Source organism: Convolutriloba macropyga, chromosome 13 (assembly GCF_964194025.1).
Source record: "Convolutriloba macropyga chromosome 13, txConMacr16.3, whole genome shotgun sequence".
Taxonomy (NCBI): Eukaryota; Metazoa; Xenacoelomorpha; order Acoela; family Convolutidae; genus Convolutriloba; species Convolutriloba macropyga.
Window position 1 is genome coordinate 18,513,027 of NC_134480.1, and position 21,410 is coordinate 18,534,436.

The following is a 21,410-nucleotide window of genomic DNA, read 5'->3' on the forward strand; positions in this document are numbered from 1 at the left end:
GCATCGCAACAAAATTTAGCACAATAGTTTTCTTTAAATGTTTTTAAAAAAACTATGAAAATGTATTTAGAAAAAATGTAGTGTTTAAAATAGGTTTCAATTGATAGATGTACGTGATTTTTGTGTACTTTAATGGAATTATAAGAGATCAAATTTATATGAGTTATTGTGTTAGAAAGCAATAATTCTCTTAGTGCAATTTAAGACTCTTGGCGTTTTTAACATTGAGTCGCGACGCACTACAATTTCCAATTCACAGGGAATTAGAATGCGCCGGTTAAAGCACAATATTTTAATTTTTATGGTAGTAACAGCCGAACTTTCCCTTTTTCGATTTTGTTTGTCTCCAGATTTAGTATGTAGCCGATGATAAATTTGTATCGTGTTGTGTAACACTGGTACAAGTTTTATATGCCGTCTAAAGGGATCATTGATTCAAACTTCTCATGGAATATCTCCTCTTTTATTGCGTGGAGCAGTACATTGCTTTTTTTTCATAATTGAAAAGTAATTTCCCTCAACAAGTAACACCATTATGCGGAATCGTGAAGTCTTTGTGTTTAATGTCAGCAGTCAAAAGCAGCCGAGTTTGAAACTATTTAATGGTCAGATATATACAGCGCTTGTTTATTACCGACCACTTATAATTGTCGTTTCAATTGAGTTTCCGGGCCGTATTTGAGATTTTGTTTTAACTTGTTTTTGATTATTTATAGCTTGTTTTTTTCATCTCTGAAATTTAGTCAGCTTTTTGCAAAAGCTAATGGTCATTCCTTATAGAGTGATGACTTTAAAATAAGACTTTGAATAGTATAGGTCGTAACTTGCTGTGCAAACGCAGCGCATTACTGAGCCTCATCTGTTTTTAAATGGTGGCTGCTCACTTTAATTTTAGGAGCATTTGGACCACATAGAGTGACGAGGTGTACTTTAGAAGGGCAATATCTAATGCTACTAAAACATACAATTATTCGATTCGAAAATATTTTTTACCAAGTTTTTATTGAGGTTGTCCCCCCTTCTCACCCCCTATTGGTTTCCATTCCTGTCATTTGACACCTTTCTCATTTCAACCACAGTTAATTTCCTTACAATTAACATTCAAAATAAAGGGTAGGGAAGGTTTGGGCAAAATGTTTCGTGACAAATTGAATACATACAAATAATCGATTCAAAGCTTATTTTTGCGGTAGTTTTTCTAAAAGTATCCTCAAACGTCGATCAAATTCTTTCAGATTCTAAATTGTTGTCCTTTAATAGTCCGAGTACCTCATAGTGTCAATTTCAGGTGCAAAATGTAGCGTTCTTACATAGCAGAGCATAATCTACTTTATTTTGACCTTCTCCTCAAGATCTTGTTCACCGATGTCGAGCTGCTTTCTGTAACATCGAGACAAGTCAACTTAGTCCACAAGAGTAGTCATGAGCGACAGTGAAGAGACGAGATCCACAAAACAGCCAAAGAGGGCTGAGGAACATCGTGAGACAATCGTATGTGTTCCGCCGGCTTCTGAGGAACCAATCCAGCCTTCAGCCTCGGATACCGAAGTTGAATCATCGTCTGTCCAAGTTGCTGTCGCCAGCTCTCGTTTTGAAGCACAGCCAGTAGTGAATAGCATGCTAGCAACTGGGCCGCCTCGCTCACCGAACAATATTCGGCAAGTGACTGAAAGTAACATGTCTGATGAATCGGCAAATGCAGTTGCGGCAGCTCAGAAAAGGGTTTCTATTTGTCTACCCGAGGATGATTCCGTATTTGGAAATGCAGGAACAGCTGCGTCATCAGCTGCAGCCCCTGGTCAGCAGATGAATGGAACTCTCTCTGTTTCAACATATGCAGATGCCGTGATGAGCAGAACCAACGATTTCTCTGGTTAGTTTTAATCGCTTTTGGCCATTTCGGTGATTTTTAAGCCCCAAAAATCTAAAAACCCCAAAAATCACGCAAAAGTCATCAAAAATTTTAAACACCAGTAGCTAAAATAGAATAATGTTTGAACCTGCTATTCTGTGTTATTAATAGCCGCACAGCGATAGGTGGGGCTATTATTGGCCTTCTCTTGGTTTTTTTTTACAATTCAAAGAATTTGAATTGTATTGGGGCGCTGTCTTTTTACGACTCGAAGAGGAGTATTGGAGAAGTCCTTTTTTTAATCACTTTAGTTAGAGTGAATTTTGAAGCAGGAAATTAAAAGCGTGAAAAATTTTTGAGTGGTTTGGGTGCTGAAGAAAATTGAAGAAGGGAGGCGAAAAGAGAGTGGTTTTTTGTTCATTCCGCTGTTTTCGAGAGAGCGAGAAATTGAGGTGTGAAAAAAATTTCTGTAAGGAAGCGAAATTTTGTGTTCACGTGCGGCTTTTTAAAACCGTTTTTTTGTTAATTTTTTTTGGTTTAGAAGTCTGATTATGATATTGTGTGATGCTGAGGGTTTTTTTAATAGTGGTTCGTAGGTTTCTGGTCTTTAATAAGAATTTTATACTATTTTGCTGGTTTTTCAGCTATTTTGCTGAATTTTAGGCGAATTTAAGCAATTTTTTTGCGTTTTGTTTTGTTATAATGCTTTCTATGGGCTTTGAATAGACGCATGTTAGTTACTAAGTCTTTAGATACCAAGTGATTACATTTTCTTAAGTTTTAAACGATTTTTTTTGTTTAGAAAGATGACAATAAACTGAAAAATATTTTTTTTGCTGTTTTTTGCTTTTTTTCTAAACTTAGAAATTTTTCAGCCTATTTGACTTTCCTACTGTTTTAGAAATCTTCCAGTACTATATTTGCTCCAATTAACGATTTTCGGGTCTATGTGCTCCCGTGAAATAGAAAACGCTCAATTTTGTTTGCCCTTTGTGTTCTTCGATTTTTTATAGCATTTGGGGATGCCTATAGTCCAGATTAGTTGTTTTTGATGCGTTTTGATGATTTTGATTTTATTTTTGAGTCATTTTGTTAAAGATAATTGAGTAATTTTTATGAAGATTTCCGGGAATTTTCGTGTCTTTTTTGGAATTTTTGCTGAAATCTTCTGATTGTCTGCTTTTTGCTACTTTTTAGTGTTCTAGCTTTTGATAGGAGCTTTTCTAGAGGTTTTGTTGGAATATATTTAGTGCCTTTTTCAATGACAAATATAACTAACTTTCCTTAATCTCAATAGACAATGATTTGGATTGGTGGACGCTTCACCGGATGTAGTATTAAAAGTTTCTTAAAATAATGATTTGAATTCAGCATAATGGTTCTTTGATTCATAATTTTTGGCCAATTTTTTTGTTTTTCTACAGAGAATATTTTTGGTTTTGTTTTTCATTTCCTTTCTTTTACCTTCGTTTATTCTACTTGAAAGTTTTGTTGGGTTTTTGTCTCAATTTGCAGTGATTAAACGAAATAAAACTAAACCTATTGCATTGGTTTTCGCCAAAAGTTGTATTTTTTAAACTTGCAACTCATTGTAAATTTTTTATCACGTGCTTTATCGCTTTTTCTGGTCAGTTATTTTTTCATTGTTCTTTTTCATTTTCTTGTTTTGAAGTGACAAGTGTTATTCAGTAGGATGAGCATTATGTTAGTTATTGTGGTCAATCAGTAGAATAAGTTTTATGTTTGTTAGGGGCGTTAGTTTTTTCCTTCGAGTCGTTTCCGGAATTCTTCCGGCTATGTTTTTTTTAAGATCTGTTCACACATTTTCATGATTTTTAAAGTCAAATTGGAGAAGTGATTTTGGTCACGCCGAAAAAGGAAATTGAGCGAAAAAGCGAGTGGTTTTGCTGCGTGAATTTTTTCCGCTCTAAATTTAAAGTAGAGTGAGAAAGCGGTGTTTGAACAAAAATTCGCTTTCTCGCTAGTGGTTTTTTGTTCACATGCGGCAATTTCACTTCGATGTTTTCTGTTTTTTTTTCGATTTTTTGGATCGGATTTTTTTTCTAAATTGTTTTCCCAATCCATTCATAGTCCGTTCTAGGTCTACTTTTCTGTTTAGTCAATGAAAATTCTTAGAATTTTACGTCAGGTCTTGTCCTGCTATGTTTTTTTATTTCGTCATGATTTTTGTTACGACCATATGACGTCACAGCCACTTTTTGTTCATTTGTTCATGCAATTTCAACTGAATTGCATGTGTGACGTCATTTTTCGCTCTTAGTGGAGCGAGTTTTTTTTGTTCATGCGCCTGATTAAATTTTTGGTCACACTTGACTTACCTCACTCTCAAAAATGACTTCATTTTGAAATTGACTTTTATTTACTTTAATTTAAAGATATAAGGTGAAATGGGTGTGTCACTCTAAATGAAGGTTATTTGAGATCAGCTAATAGAGGCAGCAATAACTTATACAGATTTTTAAATCAAAATATAACAGATCAGCCTTCAATGAAAAGACGAATTTTTGGTCTGTCTTTTTTACTGTTTTTTTAGACTGCCGATCTACGAATCTATTGCGGCTATTTTCTGGCAATCTGCCAGCTATGTTTGAGAATTGAGTTTGAAAGTAACTAACTACCTTTGCTCAAAGAGACTTGGAGTCATACTTCAAGATAAAGATGCAGTTTCCGGCCAATAGATTTCTAGGCTCTTCTGAAAAAAAAATTGTCCGAAGCCGTAAACGGATGAGTAGTTCAAAGACGTGAAATTTTCTCACATGTCAAGCATGTGGTAAGTTTTTTTATACGTTCTTCTCTCAAAATATATTTTCTGCACTCAATCATTAAATTTAAATTGAGATGAGCTACAATAAATAGCCGTCCTCGTCTTCTCAGCCGGATATTATTGCGGGCTTTTTATCGACTCGAAGAGGAGTTGTGGTGATGCATTTTTTAAAAATCGTTTGTTCTCAAACAGGATGTAGAAGTCATGCCTCACCTGACAAAACTTGTAATTTTATTTTGTTGAACTAAATTAAATAGCAAAGAAAAGAGAGAGGAGTGATTATTTTGGTACTGTTTTTCAAAACAGTCTGAAAATTAGGTGTGATAAAATGTGAGCAAGCGAGTGGCATGCATCTTTTTCAAAGCAGTTTTTTGTTATTGGGCCTAAGTGGTTTTTATCACATATACGTACAATTATTGGTAGGTCTGGGAGCAGTTCTGACTAAGAATATATTCGATGTAAAGATGCAATTTTCGCTTTTTGTGCTTGATCTGTTCATATGTTCAAGTTTGCTTTTAGCTGTTTTTACTGCAGAAAATTGACTAAATTGCATCAATTTTTACCTATTTATTTTAAATTTCCTTTTAAACAGCAGCTGCTCAGTGAAGTAATCGATAGTGGACAGTATCGGTAGCCAATTTCCGAAATCAAAAATACAAAAAGGCCCTGTATTTGAAACTTTCTTCTAATTTGTGTAAGTTACCTGGTCTAAAGTTTATCAACATTAATACCAATCCATGTGTCCTTTCATTACGAAAAGGGGTTTTCTTTTCGTCTTGTCTGCCAGCTATGTTTCTTCCTGTATTAGAGCGCAAAGAAATCTTTGCTCTTAAGCGAGGAAATCTAGCCGAGGGTTAAATTTTGCTGTCCTGGACTAATTTATGCTCACCTTGTCTGTGAGAAAATGTCCAGTGGGCGATAATTCTCAAAATTTTTTGTCCTGACCCCACTTAGTGGAGGGGGAGGGATTGAGGGACTGTGCTTAACTGTTTTTTTGTTCAGTCAATTTTGGTTGACCGGTAGATTTGACGTACAAAGATATGGGTGTTATCATTATTAAGCCGATTGAGCTTAGAATTGTAAATTTAAAAAAGATTTCTTTATGAAGTTTTCCAGGTTTTAAGTTCTTGTAAACATTCGACAGATTACTGTAATTATTTTTCACTATTAGCGTAATTTCGTACCATTTTCTTTTTTTACTCAAGTCTGTTAATATCAGCAAGAATATCGAGTTGTTAATTAACTGCGCGAGCGAATAGCGAGCCTGTTATTAGTCTCATTGTGGTTTTTATAATGGAAAGGATTTAATTTATATTGGTGAGCCATCTGTTCTTAACATCGCAAATGTTTTTTTCATAAAAACCTCATAAGTTTTTGTAACAACTAATTTTTTTTACTTCGACTCCGTTTTGCCGTTATTTTTGTTGTGCCTTTGTTTCTTTAAAAACAAGCTCCCACTGACGGTTTAAAGGGGCATCGATTAAGCGGTATGTTTTATTTGAACAGCTTATTTGTTTTCACGATTTTGACTTTAGGGTTTTGTCTAGTTTTGGCGAATTTTTGAGTTTGTTCCAGAGCAATAAACAAGAAATATAGGCAAACTCAAAAATTCGCCAAAACTAGACAAAACCCTAAAGACAAAACCCTAAAGTCTATATTTCTTGTTTATTGCTCTGGAACAAAGATTGTTGCTCAAGTATATTCCTCCGGCAGTTTTTTGCGATTTTTTGCTTGACTTTTATATCCCCTCAAAAAGGGGGGTAAACTGGTAGTCACAAATTTTCTTAGAGCCTTTTGGCTTAATAGACAATGTATTGCGATTCACCGGGGACATAAATTTATTTGCGTGAGGAGCGGTTCTTAGTTTGACTCCCCACTTTAAGTCGCCGATGCTTGTCGATTGTTTCGTTTTGTAGTCTGATTAATAAGGCGGATAAACAGCGCGCTATTGCGCTCCCTAAGTAGGGATAAGTGATTTGTCTGGGAATCCTTATCGTTTTAAGTCAACAGTTTTTGTGGCTTTTCCGTGAACTTTTGGTGAATTTGCTTCTATTTGTTGTTCTTTTTAATTGCTCTTGAACGAACTTCATAGCAATTATTGTAAACGTGTTGGTATTTTTATGCAAAATTTTTGCTGGACCATTTTGCGCTTTTTTCCTAGAACATTCTTTGATTTCTCAAGTGACTGTCTCTAGTGTCTTTTTCACGCTTTCGTTCTTCATTTTTGAGTGATCTGTATTGCTCTCACTCCGAAGTAAAGCTTGTTGCTAATATAAAGTTGCTTGCAGCAGAGCCACAGTAAGGGCCTAATAGCCGAGTGGTTAGTGCATCTGGTTATGGATCGGGAGGTCGGCGGTTCGAATCCCGGCGGGGTCAAATTTTTTTCCACCCGCCTGTCGCTCGAGAGCAATTCTTCCGACATTAGTCGGTTTATGTTTGTTTTTATTGAATCCTATGACTTTCCATTGGGCTTTCTCATGAGGTAGAAAGGGTTTTAGTAGCTTTTTGAAACATTATCTGGTTTTGTGAAGCTTTTTCGTTTCGACTGGTTCTGGTTTTTCCATTTTTGTTTTTTTTATTTGATCATTGTCTCATTAATGAAAGAGCTATTTGGCTTTTTTGGAAGCCATAAATATTTTTTTAATATTATTTCAGGTCAACAGCTTTGGATTTTCTGTTGTGAAATCGTTTGTCTTCAAAAATTTTAATGGATTTTTTAATAGCCGCGAAGCGATAGGCTATTATTGGAGACATCGTGGTTTTTTTTAATTCGTCGTCTCCATCAATGATTCTTACTACCTCACTTTTTGGAATAGACTTTTTCAATGTCTCCAATGACTTCTACTGATTTGCAGTTAAATTTTGTGTGCTTGACTTCATTTTTGCTTTTAGGTCAATATCGTGACTTACCTCATTAAAAAAATGACTTCTGAACTCACTCATGGAACTAAAGTATTATGAACATTTACTAGTTAAAGATCTATAGTGTGCATCTAAGTAGTGCCAAACTCATATGCCCGAATTCTTTAGTATCAGTCTTGATTATTTGATTTCGAATATCAATTTTGAAAAAGCTCTTTTAGGGCTTTTTCCTTGTAGACTGTATGTATCATAAAATTGACAGTCCGAATCTAACCCGAAAAGTCTAGTGGTCTATTAAAGTACTGGTGGTCGATCTGTCTATCTTATCTTTTCTGCTGTTTCAATTTATTGATGGCCACAAGCGTCTCCCACGGCTATTTTCCGGCAATCTGCCGGCTATGTTATAACTTTGCTTTTTTGTCGTTTTTCTTCGAATTTTAAATTAGTCCCTTTAATGGTACCTCCTAGCTGCTTTTCAGTGAAACCAAGTGTATCTGTTCAGTGTTTTGGTTCATTCCTTCGATTCCGATAGAAAAACTGGATTTTGATTTTTGTAATTGTTTTTTTGTCTCTTATTCTCTCTAACAGGTCTGATCAGATTGCCAAATTAGTCATAGTGGCTTATTGATTTTAGTTTGTAGCTCAAATTGCAGACTCACATCATTCGCATACGGAAACTTAAAATGATTTATGACTCTTGCCTTCATTTACTACTTTTTTCATTGGATTTCAATTTGGGACCAGTGCAATCAGTTGTCGTCCTCTGTTTTAGTTACGACCATTGCATCACGCTTCAAGAAGTCGGCGAGCAATTTTTGCTGAGTTTTGGTTACTCCTGAACTACAATGTGCCCTTAACGTCATTAAGAGACAAATGCTGTATAGGTTTTTTGTCCTATCGAGTGACAATTTTTTTCGAGTGCACTTAATAAATCTTATTGGAGGATTCGAATCTAAAATCAAATTGAGCTTAGCCAAGCTCTTTAATCATAGAACTTTGTTTTTTGGAGGACCGTCGCATTTGAAGTTTGGTCTTAACCCTGGATGAAAAATTAGCCTAATTATTGTGATAAACTTATTAAATAGTCTCCAAGTGCACCCGAGAGGCTTTTTAATTCTGTTTCAACTCTTGATTGTAATTTTTTACTGTGGTGTCAGAGGCCAGACTTTGTTTGGTTAGCCCAAGTTACCGGGGATTTAAGATTCCGTCGGAAGAATATATACGAGAATTATCTAAGGTTCCATATTTGGCATCAAGAATTTGGCGAGAGAGTTCTCTGCATCTGCTTGATTGTTTGACTACATTTTTGGCCATACTAAATTTTTTTTAGTCAAACATTTGGTGTGAGCGTTCTCCATTTTGTTTGACTAGTTAGTTTAGGCCACTAGCGGCTACTTCCCTTAGTCCCCCTTTTATTCTAAATTACAATGGTGCCCCCATCGTCGCCCGAACCTCTCTGCAATATTTGTAACGAGCATTGCAATGTACAAGTGAGTGCATATTTTGTCAAATTTAAGAAAATATTTGTTGACTTTGGTTGTTGGGAATTTCACGTATCGCAAATATCAAAGCAATGGTCTACTGGTCATGTGCTGGTTGTATTCCTGTCTTTACTGCAGAACTATTTGCGCTGGGCAGAGTTACGACCGTTGAGAAAAAAGTCGAACTTGTTGATTTTCTGATCCGCGTGACGACAATGCTACGCAATGATAACGTTGATGAAGCCGGAATTCCCCTTTCTAAAAGCTTGAAAAAGTGGACCCGACAGTTCATCCAGTTACCATAGTGCGACATTAAACAAAAAGAAAGGCGGATGATTTTGATTTTGAAACTGTAGAGAAAAGTAAGAGCAACAAAGGTAAAAACGGGAACGACACCAATCCAGCAGGTGGGAAAAAACCCCGAAGCGTCGTCATTTATATGTAGATCGGTTGAGTCGGAACATAACGGCATCAGAAATGAAGGAGAAAATACTCTGTAGAAAATAACGTTAAACTAATTCATTTTCGCCAAATTTCGAGGTCATAAGCTTACCTGAAAGCTTTCTATTGTATTTAAGTTTGATAAGGAGCAAGTTCAGAAAACTGATTTCTGGCCTGAAAACGTTACGGTGTCTACATTTTACCTGAATGAAGCCGCCCGTGATTGGCTAAAAAAAGTGGATCAAATTTGGCTACTAGCCAGTCATCAATTTAATCAACGGACGAAACAAAAATCTACAGAATTTAACATTTGTCTACATAATGCACGCTCTGTCAAGAACCACGATTTTATTCTAAAGCAGTGTTGTCCCCAGGATTTTTTTCTATAAAGCACCAATGGTTCATAAAAGAGTTGGATATTGCTACTTTTGCAGATGTGATCTCCATTCGAAAAATTTTGAAAAGTTTGCCTCTGAGTTTTCTGAATGCTGTTATGCCTCTAACTGTTGGGGCTACAACTTATTTAGTATTCGCTGTTTATCGACCACCTGGATTAAATATTAACTCTTTCATTGATCATTGATCAAATTTTTCATTGATCTACTGTTTTTGAAGAAACAAGGATACAATCCGACAAGATTGTTCTCGTGAGTGATTTTAACATTTCACTGATTGTAAATAACGATGCATCGAAAATGTGGAACTTTTTTTTTGAAAAATTCGGCCTGACTCAGTACGTCTGCGAGGAAACGATTTGAAGTGGTGGAACTCTTGAGCATATTATACCGTCAAACAATCTCTTGAGCATATTATACCGTCAATCAATATTTCAATCAATGTTAAATCGAATAGCTCCATTGCTTCTTCGGACCATTCGTTTATTTGCTTCTCGCTCATTATTTTCAAACAACGCAAATGTCAGCATCAGTTGATATATAGAAATTGGAAGAAGTTTGACTCTGAAAGTTTTAGTAAGTTGTTGAAGCCGTGCTTGAAGTGATTTTGCCTCAAGTATTGATGAAGCAGGGGATATGTATCTAAGGTTTGAGTATTTTTTAGATTCTGTTCTGCCACCCAAAATAAAATCAGTTACTAACAGCAACGCCCATTTTTTGATGACGAGGTTTTAAGTTTGACGACGAAAAAAGGAAAAGCAAAGCGTAAGTATTGAAAGTCGAAAACATCTGAACTAAAATCTGAATATAAAAATGTTACCCCGAATGTATTTTGAAAAATTCTCAGAGAAGCGTAGAATTTTCATTGACAATGCGTTGATGGAAAATTGTTGCCGTAAAAAGTTTGCCACCTTTAAAATTGTTTCTTGGTCAAGATGTACAACAGCTCCTGACAAATGAGGACAAAAAACAGCTTACAAACAACATCAAAGAGTGTATTGTTAAAGCTGCGAAGCTGAGAGGAGCTATATTGCGGTGCTCTTGGTTTTTTCTTCGTCTGACGCTTTTTCGTTTTACATTTGTTCTCACAGCAAAGCTGAAGTCAAGTTTTCTGAATTACTTCTTCCTCTCACTAACGCCATTTTCGCGCGTGACGTCATTTCTCATTCTCTCTAGCAAAAGTTTTTTGCTTGATTAGATTTTGATCATACGTGACTTACCTCACTTAGTAAAATGTCTTTTGCACTTTAAAATTTCAGTTTAGATTGACTTAGTTTACGGTCAAAGGAACTCATAGTTCAGTAAAGGTTACTAATAAAAGGCTTCTGCGGGATGAATTTTAGCAACCTTTATTAATTTATTGCTGAATGGTTTTTGCATAGGTTTTTGAGCGGCGTTAATAATATTTTCAACTCATGTCTGTATCTGTTTCTATCTCTATTATATGGCACGCCGGTCTATTCTTTCGCAGCTATTCTGCCAATCTGAAGGCTATGTTATCTAAAGTGGAAACTATTTTTGCATCGATTCCCACTGCGATAGGTCCTGAAATTCTGAAAGCGGAAGTTAACTCAATGAATTCGTTCGCAGAGTTGTCGATAAGTCAGTCTAGGTATTTGATTTCGGCGTCGTCAAACAGTACATCTCAACTGGACATCATTCTGACACATCTTGTTAGGTTATTTCCACATTATTATTTTCTCGACCTCCTGAAACTTCTTAAACTTTCGCTGAAAGAGGCATGTTTTCCCCATTTCTTTAAAATGGCCATTGTTAAGAGCCCCACTTGAAGAAAGCAAATTCTGATAATGAAGATTTCTCAAATTTTTGACCTATCGCAAACCTGAGTTACATTTCGAAATTTTTAGAACGGGTGGCTTTTATGCAATTCTGTGAACACCTTGAAAAGAATAGTCTGTTTAGTAAATATCAAAGTGCCTACAGGCAGTTTTTTGTAAAGAAACAGCTCTCGTTAAAGTGACGAATGATATGCTTCTCAATTTAGATCAGACAAAAAGCTATTTTTATATTGGACTTGATATATCAGCTGCCTTTTGAGTCTCGATCATGAATTATTTCTTTTGATTCTTGAAAAATTTTGGGTTTCAATGATAAAGTGCGTAGCTTTTTTAAAAAGTTATCTGAGTAGTAGATCTCAAAAAATGTTGATTGATGGTGAATATTAATTACCAAGAACTATAAAAACGGGTGTTCAGGGATCTGTTCTAGGTCACGTTCTTTTCCATGCTATGTTTTTCCTCGGGAATTCTTTTTGAACGTTATGATGTCAATTATCATTTTTATGCCGATGACACTATTGTTTACCATGCCTCGATAAATCGGGGGTTTTTGATTTGATACTTACGGCTCTGCAAAAGTGGGTCAGTGGTGCTAGGCTCCGATTAAAATCGAATAAAACTGAATACATGTTTATAAGTAGGAATAGAGTGAATAGCGATATTTAACTTCCAGCAGACGCTAATTATTCTAACAATGTTACTTTGTTGGGTTTGAAATTAGATTCCAGATTTTCATATACGAAACGAGTTAGTTCTGTGTCTTAGAGGTTATTATTTCCTGCGAAAATTTTATTCCATCAGAGATACAGTCGACAGAAATTTTTTGATCGAGTTAGTTCGGGTAATCATTCTCTCGCGACTAGATTACTGCAACTCATTGTACTATGGACTACTTGTGTATAGTATACAGAAATTACAGCATATAATGAACTCAGCATGTCTCATTTTTAGGCTATCACCTGGTTCGCCAAAAGCAGATTATATCAAACAGTTTCATTGGCTACCCATGAAACAACGTGTCCTCTCCATGTACTTTTTGGTCTCGTTTGGTTCACCATCCGTGGAAAATTCCCGTGTATCTTGGCGCATTAGTTTTCCGAAATGATGGGACTGGCTGGATGTCAATATGTATGCAACTTGAAGCTTCCTAATCTCAGGACTGTATTTGGGCGAAGATCATTGTTTTGTTGTTCATTTTGATTTGAATAAATTTTCTTCTGAAATGAAACTAATACTCCAGGAGTTTGATTATCGGAAAAAAATTGAAAACTTTCTTCTTTTATCTTTGATTTTGAAAGCCTTTTTGAGTTTGTAACTGGTGCTTAAACCTATAATAATAAAAATTGATTTCATAACCTCATGTTTGCTGTTTGACAAAATTAGGTATTCATTGGACCAAATCTTTGTTTTTTTCCTCTGGTATCGAATTAATGTTGATTTCTTTCAACTAAATTTTAAATGTGTGACTCAGTTCGTCTTGTTTATTCCGGCGAAGAAGTGATCATACTTGTTTTTATCCTCATTGGTATATATGTCTCCTAGTTTGAGAATCCTGTAAGTATTAAATTACAAAACATGATCTTCCCTTTATTGCTTTCAATTTTTCCAACATCTGCTTGATTTGGACAATATCTAAGCCAAGGATGTGGAAACTCCAATTACCGAGCCGCCTTGCTTCTATTATATTATCGAGACAAATTTTTATCAAAGATATAGTTAGGTTTTAAGAACTATTGTGAAAATGACCAATATAAATTCAATCCAGCGTCGTATATCAGCTATTTTGAGCTTATTTTGGATTTTTTTTTGTTTCTTTTTATTTGGTATGTCGCGCTCAAAAGATCTTTATTTTCGGCTTGTTCGATTGTTGTTGGCAGTTTATGACCACCACCTTTTGTTTTTCATGACTTTGCAACCAAAAAATGAAACAAATTAACAGTAGTTTTTGTAATTAATAGTCGCACAGCGATAGCTGGGGCTTTTATTGGCCTTCTCTTGGTTTTTTAATTTCGTCAAGATTTTTGTTACGAAAATATGACGTCACAACCACTTCAAATCTGCTTTTTGTTCATTCGTTCTTGCAATTTCAACTGAAGTGCTTGCTTGACGTTATTTCTCACTCTTAGTATATCGAGTTTTCCATTCATTCGCGTTATTTATTTTTTGGTCACACGTGACTTACTTCACTCTCAAAAATGACTTCCTCTTTGAAATTGACTTTTCTTTATCTTAATTCAAAGAGATAAGGTCAAGTGAATGTGTGTCACTCTAAATGAAGTGTAATTGAGAACAGTTAATAGAGGCAGTTAATTTATATAGATTCTTAATCAAAATTTAACATCCCATTCTTAATAAAAAATTTAATAAAAAATTAATAAAAAAGAGTAATTTTTTGGTCAACTTTTTTTGAGACTGCAGATCTACGGAGCTATTGCGGCTATTTTCTGGTAATCTGCCAGCTATGTTTTTTCATTTACTTTTTGCCGATAGTTTTTTGCCGATGTGTGGTAGTATTTGGTGCATTAATTTCTCTGATGAATTAAAGGCTAAGTTATTTTTAAGTTTTCTAATCGTGGCGTTTTACCGTGACGTCTGGATTACTTCATCTATATAGACGATAGAAGCAAATGCTCGAGATACGAGTTGTCAATTTCTTAGAAATTTTTCAATACTCGTTCTGGCTCAGCTAAGAAATTGTCATTTTTTAGGAGTCACTCCGACATTCGGCAAATTGACGGTTCCGAGTTCTTCTGTGGATACTATCACTCACCAATTGCGGCTTCCCAGCAGTCCCACGGAACCGAGGATCTTCGCGGACAATGACGAGGATCAAGTAATCGAGTGGAGTCCCTCAAACAGGTTCATCAAAATTGCTCAAGAGGTTGGTAGAGGAAGCTTTAAGACTGTCTACAAAGGGCTTGATCGGGATACAGGTGTTGATGTGGCTTGGTGCGAACTGCACGTCCACAAATTGACCAAAGTCGAGAGGCAAAAGTTCAAAGAGGAGGTCGAGATGTTGAAGACTTTGCAGCACCCCAATATCGTCAGGTTCTACGATTCCTGGAATGTTGACGTGAATGGTCGAAAGTGTATTGTGATGGTAACCGAGTTGATGACTTCGGGGACCTTGAAAGCGTACCTGAAACGATTCGTGGGTGTGGCTATTAAGAACAAAGTTTTAACCAATTGGTGTCGACAGATCTTAAAAGGACTGCATTATATGCATACACGAGAACCGCCAGTCATTCATCGGGATCTGAAGTGTGATAACATTTTTATAACTGGAACAACGGGATTGGTCAAAATTGGGGATCTCGGATTGGCTACTTTGAAAAACAAATCGTTTGCCAAAAGCGTGATAGGAACCCCAGAGTTTATGGCCCCCGAAATGTACGAAGAGCGCTATGATGAAAGTGTGGATATTTATGCATTTGGAATGTGTTTGTTAGAAATGGTGACTGGAGAATACCCTTTCAGTGAGTGCCAAAACCCGGCTCAGATTTACAAACGGGTGACAAACGGGATTAAACCTCAATGTTTAGAACGTGTTTCGGATCCAGTAATTTTGGAAATTATTGAAGGGTGCACTCGGTCGGAACGCAATCTGCGCTACACTGCCAAAGATTTACTTTTACATGAATTTTTCGAAGACGCCACTGTGAAAATTGAGGTAATTCCGCAATCGGAGATTGACAGAGGTGAAGTTCAATTGGGTAATATCATTCAGCTGAGGTTGAAAACTGAGGATTTGAAGAAGAAGAGAGGAGGGCATCATCAAATAGGGCACAATGAGGCCATACATATTGATTTTGACTTGAGCAAGGACATGCCCGCGCAGGTTACAAATGAGATGGTACATTCGGGCTTATTGGACGAAATAGACCAGAAAAAAGTGACGAGGGCTATTGATGAAGCTGTTAATATAATGAAAAAGGAACACAATACGTCATCGTTAGCGGGCCCCGGGGCTGTGGCGGCAACAAGCACTGCGCTAGTCAAGGAAGCTACCATAATGTCTGCGGGTACTGCTTCTCAATATACTTCGCATCAATTAGCAGCTAGTGCTGTAGCTGCTACAATTGCGGCGGCCGCCTCCGCTGCTTCAAATAGTGGCGCAACTGGAGCAGTTCAGCCCATTGAAGCGAATCAGAATTTACTCCACTCAACGTCACAGCAGCAGCAAAGTGTAGCAATTGTGGCGGCTGCTGGAGCCCCACCCCCATCAATAATGGATAGCGGGATAAAGACTTCCTCCTTCGCTCAGCAGTCGTCGAGAACACCTCCCCAACTACAGCAGCCTCAGATTTCTTCTGTTTCCTCAATGCACGGCAGTAAGAACAGCGGTGGGAACATTTCATCGGCTGCTGTTACTTTAAAAGAGCAGCACCAAACAGCCCCTTCTTTATTTAGTGGTAACACTAATGCTAGTAGTATTGGTGGTATTAGTAGTAGTAGCAGTACTGCCCTTCCTCAATCACTGAATGCCAACAACGCACTCTTACTTCAGTCGTCACGTCTCACTTCTGACGGGGCATTACAGCCTTCAAAAGGTGCTCTTAATTTTAATGCCACTGTTGAACAGCAGCAGTCCTTTTCACCCTCAATATCTCTGTCTGATTACCATCATCCGACCTCAGTTGCCCAAGGTGCTTTAATGGGTTCTACGAACTCCACTGGATTCCACCCCGGAATGCCGCCTGAAAAGAGGAAGAGCAAGCAGAAGAAGGATAGAGGGATCAAGGCTATTCGACTGCATATAATCAGGTCTAGTTCGCTGGACTGTAGTGATAGTAGCTCAGCGGCCGCCGATGCTGCAATGATCGAGTGTGCATTTGAAGCGTACAATCAGAAAAACGTGCAATTCAAGTTCAGCTTAGACGAAGACACGCCTATGGAGATTTTCGAGTCGCTTTTAGCAGCAGATCACTTAATTTTGTCCCAAAAGGACGAGTTTTTCACCCAATTGGATTCCTTGATCAAACGGGAAAGACCCAGCTACTCTGGCGAGGAGGGTGAAAAATTACCAAGTCCTACTAAAACGATTGATAGCAGCTCTAACATTGTAACGCCAATCAGAACGGGCAGATTTCAAGTGAGCAAGGTCAACGAACCTGCTGCCACTGTTCCTATCGAGGAAAACGAAGAAAGCAATGAAAGCTTGACTGAAGTTAATCTACAATCTCAGCTTGGACAAACTTCAGTGGCGAGAGCAAACTTATCAGGGACTTTAATTGACTCTGCTCCCAATACTGCCAGGCCTAGATCAAACATTTCTGACGTTTCTGTCCATTTACAGAGCAATGAACAAGCTTTGACGTTTTCGAATCCTGTCACTTTTACAAGACCTAGTGCTACGTTAGCTTCAACTTCGACGGGAGGCAACGTATTGAATCAGTCGCAAGCAACGGAAGAGGAACGTGAACGAACTTCCGTTTTGGACGAACATGTGCCATTAATGACAGGGTCAATGCCAGTGGCTGGTATCAATGCAGCTCCTGGAAATATGTCGGCGGTTCCTGTCACAACTCATTACGTCACTGCTGTTAGCTACAGTCAAGGCACTGCTGCAACATCTACAGTGACTGTCAATCAAGGGCAAGATGGTTTGACTGGACCTCAGCTTCCTATTCATGTGACTCCCAGCACACACAAAGTGCCGGGTACCACCTCAAGGTCTGGGCACATCAATCAACAAACAGATATCTCGCTTTTGGAGCAGAAACTGATCGGCTTGCATAACATGCAGAGATCTCAACGCTCGAGTGCTTTCGGACATCAGACTTTGAGTTCGGTAATGCCTCCGATGTTTCCCGATACCCATATACTATCTGGAAGCAGTAGCCTCGGAAATGTAGGACACTTTTTCGGGTCGGCCCAGGCGTCACTGAGCAGCCAGTCAAGTATGCCTACTGGACCTTCCACTGGAGTAGCTGGCCCGCACGCCAGTGCGCAGCAGTTTGTTCACGCGGCCCCTTCAGCAATTCCTCAGAGCAGTGAAATGATGCAGCCAGCGCAGACTAATGTACATTGCAATGTGCGATCTCACCGATTGGTGAGCATGTTGATGTCTTCCCAGTGGGAAATCCAGACCCTCTTGATGCATATGTATCATAGTACTCTCATGATATCACAAGGAACCAATATTGCAATGGGAATCAACAATTTGGAAATATTGCAACAGATAATGAATCAATTGCAGTTAGCCTACAGCAGTGTGTGTAGGAAAATGAATCAAATGATTGAGGAGGCAACTACGCAGACAGTGAACCAAAGTGTTCCACCTGTCCTGAATTCCTCCGCTGCAACAACGTCCAATCTGCACCACAGAAATGACGAAGAGGCATCGTCTGAACATAGTTGCGAACCTCACAGAAATTTAGCGCATACCTCGCTTGGCTCTAATACAAGCACTGTAAATACGTACACAAGTAACAGTTCGCATGTTGCCTCAGTTACAGTGCAGCAGTCCAACTTGGTGGCACCTCAGATGAGATATCAATCTTTGGAGTCGTTGACCAATGTCAGTTCTGCCCACAGCACTACTCATCGCTCCTCTGTTAATACATCTGGCGCGTCTGGACTCCATGCTGTGAATTTTGGTGGTCAAATGAGTGGAAGTCCTAATCTGAATGAAAGACCGACAATCGGAATTCAACCTCACGAGGACTCAGCATCGACTGGTAGTAATCCATCCACAATTACTAGCACTGAATCGCAAGCTGTTCCTCCGGTGACATCGCAAGCAACTATTGCACCAAGTTGTATCGTAATTCCTGAAGCCGAGGCACCATCGACTTCGTCGGCCTTGAGTGCTAAAGATGTCACTCCTACCAAAGTTGGAAGATTCTTCGTGTCAAAAGTTGCGGACAACGCTGAAAAGATGGATGCCAGCTTAGAGACTCCTAGCTCTGACTCGACCATCGTTGTTAACTCTGAAAACTGTCAAATTTCAACCAATGAAGCATTCAATTCAACTTCTAACAATCTGCATGTTAGCACAGGTGCTGATAGTGAATCATCGCCAACTGCAAGTTCGTCTAAAGTTGGTCGCTTTAAAGTGACATGCGTTAGTCCAATTGTCATAGATGAAGAGTCCATAATGACCAATGCTGGCCATAACCAGCCATCGTCCTCTGCAGCTATTCCGACATATCCGCCATTACTGAAAACGAGTGAAGTCGTCCAGCATCAATATACAGCTTCATCCATTGCACATGTTCCGACATCTATCACTCCTACCGTCATTTGCGAGCAATTCAACGGTCATCTTTCACAGGGATCTGACGAATCAACTTCCACGAGTATGGATTTTACACCGCCTATAAGCCCAAGATCTTGCGCGTTGGTGCTGCCCCAAAACTCCGCTACAAATACAATGGCCGGAAGTCAAAGACCACGTAGCATCTCGAAGTCGCCATCAAGAAGGTTCCACGGGACTGGCAAGCGGTCCAACCTATTGTCGACTGTTGATCAAATGCAAACAGTCATTGGTTCGCCAAACCCTCAAGCACAATCAATGGATGCGAATTATCAACATGCTTTGATGAAATTGGCCGATAGACATTCAAGTGAACTCGATGATCATGTTAAAGATTTCAAACGCAAAGAGCAAGAGATTCGTGCTAGGCATTACTTCGAAGTGCAACGATTTTACGCAAAAGAGAATGTCTCTGGTGTTGAACAGGAACCAACGGGATCCGAACCACCAGATTTTCCTGGTCCTGGCTTACCAACGCATCCCGAATACCCAGTTAATCATCCTCTGATCGACGATAACCTTCCACCTTTAACAGATAATCATTCTCATGTATTTGGTGCGTTAGCTTCTGATATTGTGCCATCTGAACACAATGTATCAAATTTCATAGCTCAGAATTTGCTTTCACCAAGGGTCACGCGCATGCATCATTCCAGACCCTTGAATTCGGAACTCTCCAGTGACCCGATGACGTCCAGATCTTTCGATGGAAACCGGGCAAGTTTAAACTTGAGCGCCTTTTACCAGCCGCATGCTGCTTTCATTCACAATCCTTATTCAGCTCCTTTGAACTCGTTCGCTGCTTCATCGCATTCTCTGTTGCCACCGGGAAGCGTAAGTCCTGTAATGTACAGAAACGCGGCTAGTGGAGATAGCACAGCTTTAAGAGACGCCTCGATTCCGAGAATGGGAAGCATTTCTAACCAAAACTCTCCTACCAGTTTAGCTACCAGTAATATTAGTGTTAGTAGTCAACATCAGACAAGACCAAATCAACAGCAAGTTTACCACACTTATCACGCTAACACCCCAGCCGACCACCAAATTTATAAACGGAAGAAAATTAGCAGTCCCCTTACTCCCAGTCCTACGAAACCCGAACAACAACAATATCAACAACATAAACAGCAGCAGCTTTCTCCTAGAAATGCGTGAACGCAGCGTGAATTAAACGGGATGTTATGTGACACTTGCCATCTTAGAGCGCATCACTTTGTCATGTTGGGACAACAAATTTTTGTGGATGTGACATTTCTGACAGTTAACTCTTATTAGAATAGTTTAACAATTTTCTCCCAAAGTTTCTTTAGTCATGTTGGTTTAATATTCAACAAATAATGCCAGCCTGTATGCTTCTGCTGTTGTATAAATTTTCAACAAGTAATAACAAGCATAATGCAGCTTCTGCAAAAATGTTCAAAGTTAGATGCTGTTTCTAGCCGTAGGCAATTTATCGATCTGTTAGCAGCAAGCATATGGTCGTTTAAGAAATATTTAAGAGTATAATTGCTTTTGGACTTGGTGTAGTAAATTATAGATACATGCGCTTTTATGTGCTTCATTTCATGTTCAAACGAATGGAGGACTTTAGTGCTTGAATTTTATCATTATTTCATCAAATAAATTTAGTTCTATTTCAGTGCTTTTTGAATGAACAGAACACAGTCATGTTTTTTGTTACTGAGTTTAGCGTGAAATTGTTTTCCAGGAATTTTAATTTCAATCAAGACAATTTTAAATAAAATCATCTCGAATAATAACTAGCGTTTTGAACGTGAAGGTCGAACATGGGATGGGTATTGTATTTCCTCCACTGTTGCAATTATTATTTTTTAAATATTTCTCGTAATTGGAGAAACAACTCATCAAAATGTGTTTTCATGTTATTATTTCCATCAAATTGTCTGCACCCAAAAATAATGAATTTCGTTTCAAGTGCTGAGATGGAAATAGCAATTAAGCAAACCTGTATTCTTTAGTGGTCCCAGATCGACCGTATTCGAAAATAATTTTACGAGATGTACTTAATTATTGCAGAAAATTTTAATCCAAAGAACTGTTATTTAATGGGAGGTATTAATGATGAGATCTTTGTGACGTAAGGATAAAAACATTTGTTTCTTTTTGACGGAAGGAGTTGTAATCATACTGAAAAGATACTGCATTGTCCAATTAAATCGGCTAAGTATTATTTTCTCACTGCTCGCTTGATCGGAGGTCAGGTATTCCCAACAAAAAATGATAGCAAATCCTTCAATTTTTTGCGCTAAATGATTTTTTTGAAGTGCAGTATATGCTATTGAACTAAAGACAATTTTTATTTTTCCGGGACTATATACTCAAATGGGTTTTTTGTTCAGACAATTTTGGCCGATCGATATGTTCATCGTAGAGAAATGTGGGTGGTATCATTAAAAAGCTCGTCCAGCGTAGAGGTAGGAATAAAAGAGATTTTTTTGAATTTCGTTTTTTCCGAGGAGTTATTGAGGTTTAAGGTTTTGTGTGAACACAGGACATTTGACATGATTTTGTTCACT

At 38.0% G+C, this 21,410-nt stretch overlaps 1 protein-coding gene across 1 annotated transcript; it reads left to right on the forward strand.

Moving 5' to 3' along the window:
• Window positions 1–1,193: 1,193 nt before the first annotated feature.
• Window positions 1,194–20,512, forward strand: LOC142351511 (uncharacterized). Its single transcript, XM_075403569.1, has 2 exons — window positions 1,194–1,873; window positions 14,324–20,512. The coding sequence occupies exons 1-2, from the start codon at window positions 1,423–1,425 to the stop codon at window positions 20,026–20,028; spliced, it is 6,156 nt and encodes a 2,051-aa protein (XP_075259684.1). The 5' UTR covers window positions 1,194–1,422; the 3' UTR covers window positions 20,029–20,512.
• The last annotated feature ends 898 nt before the right edge of the window (window positions 20,513–21,410 follow it).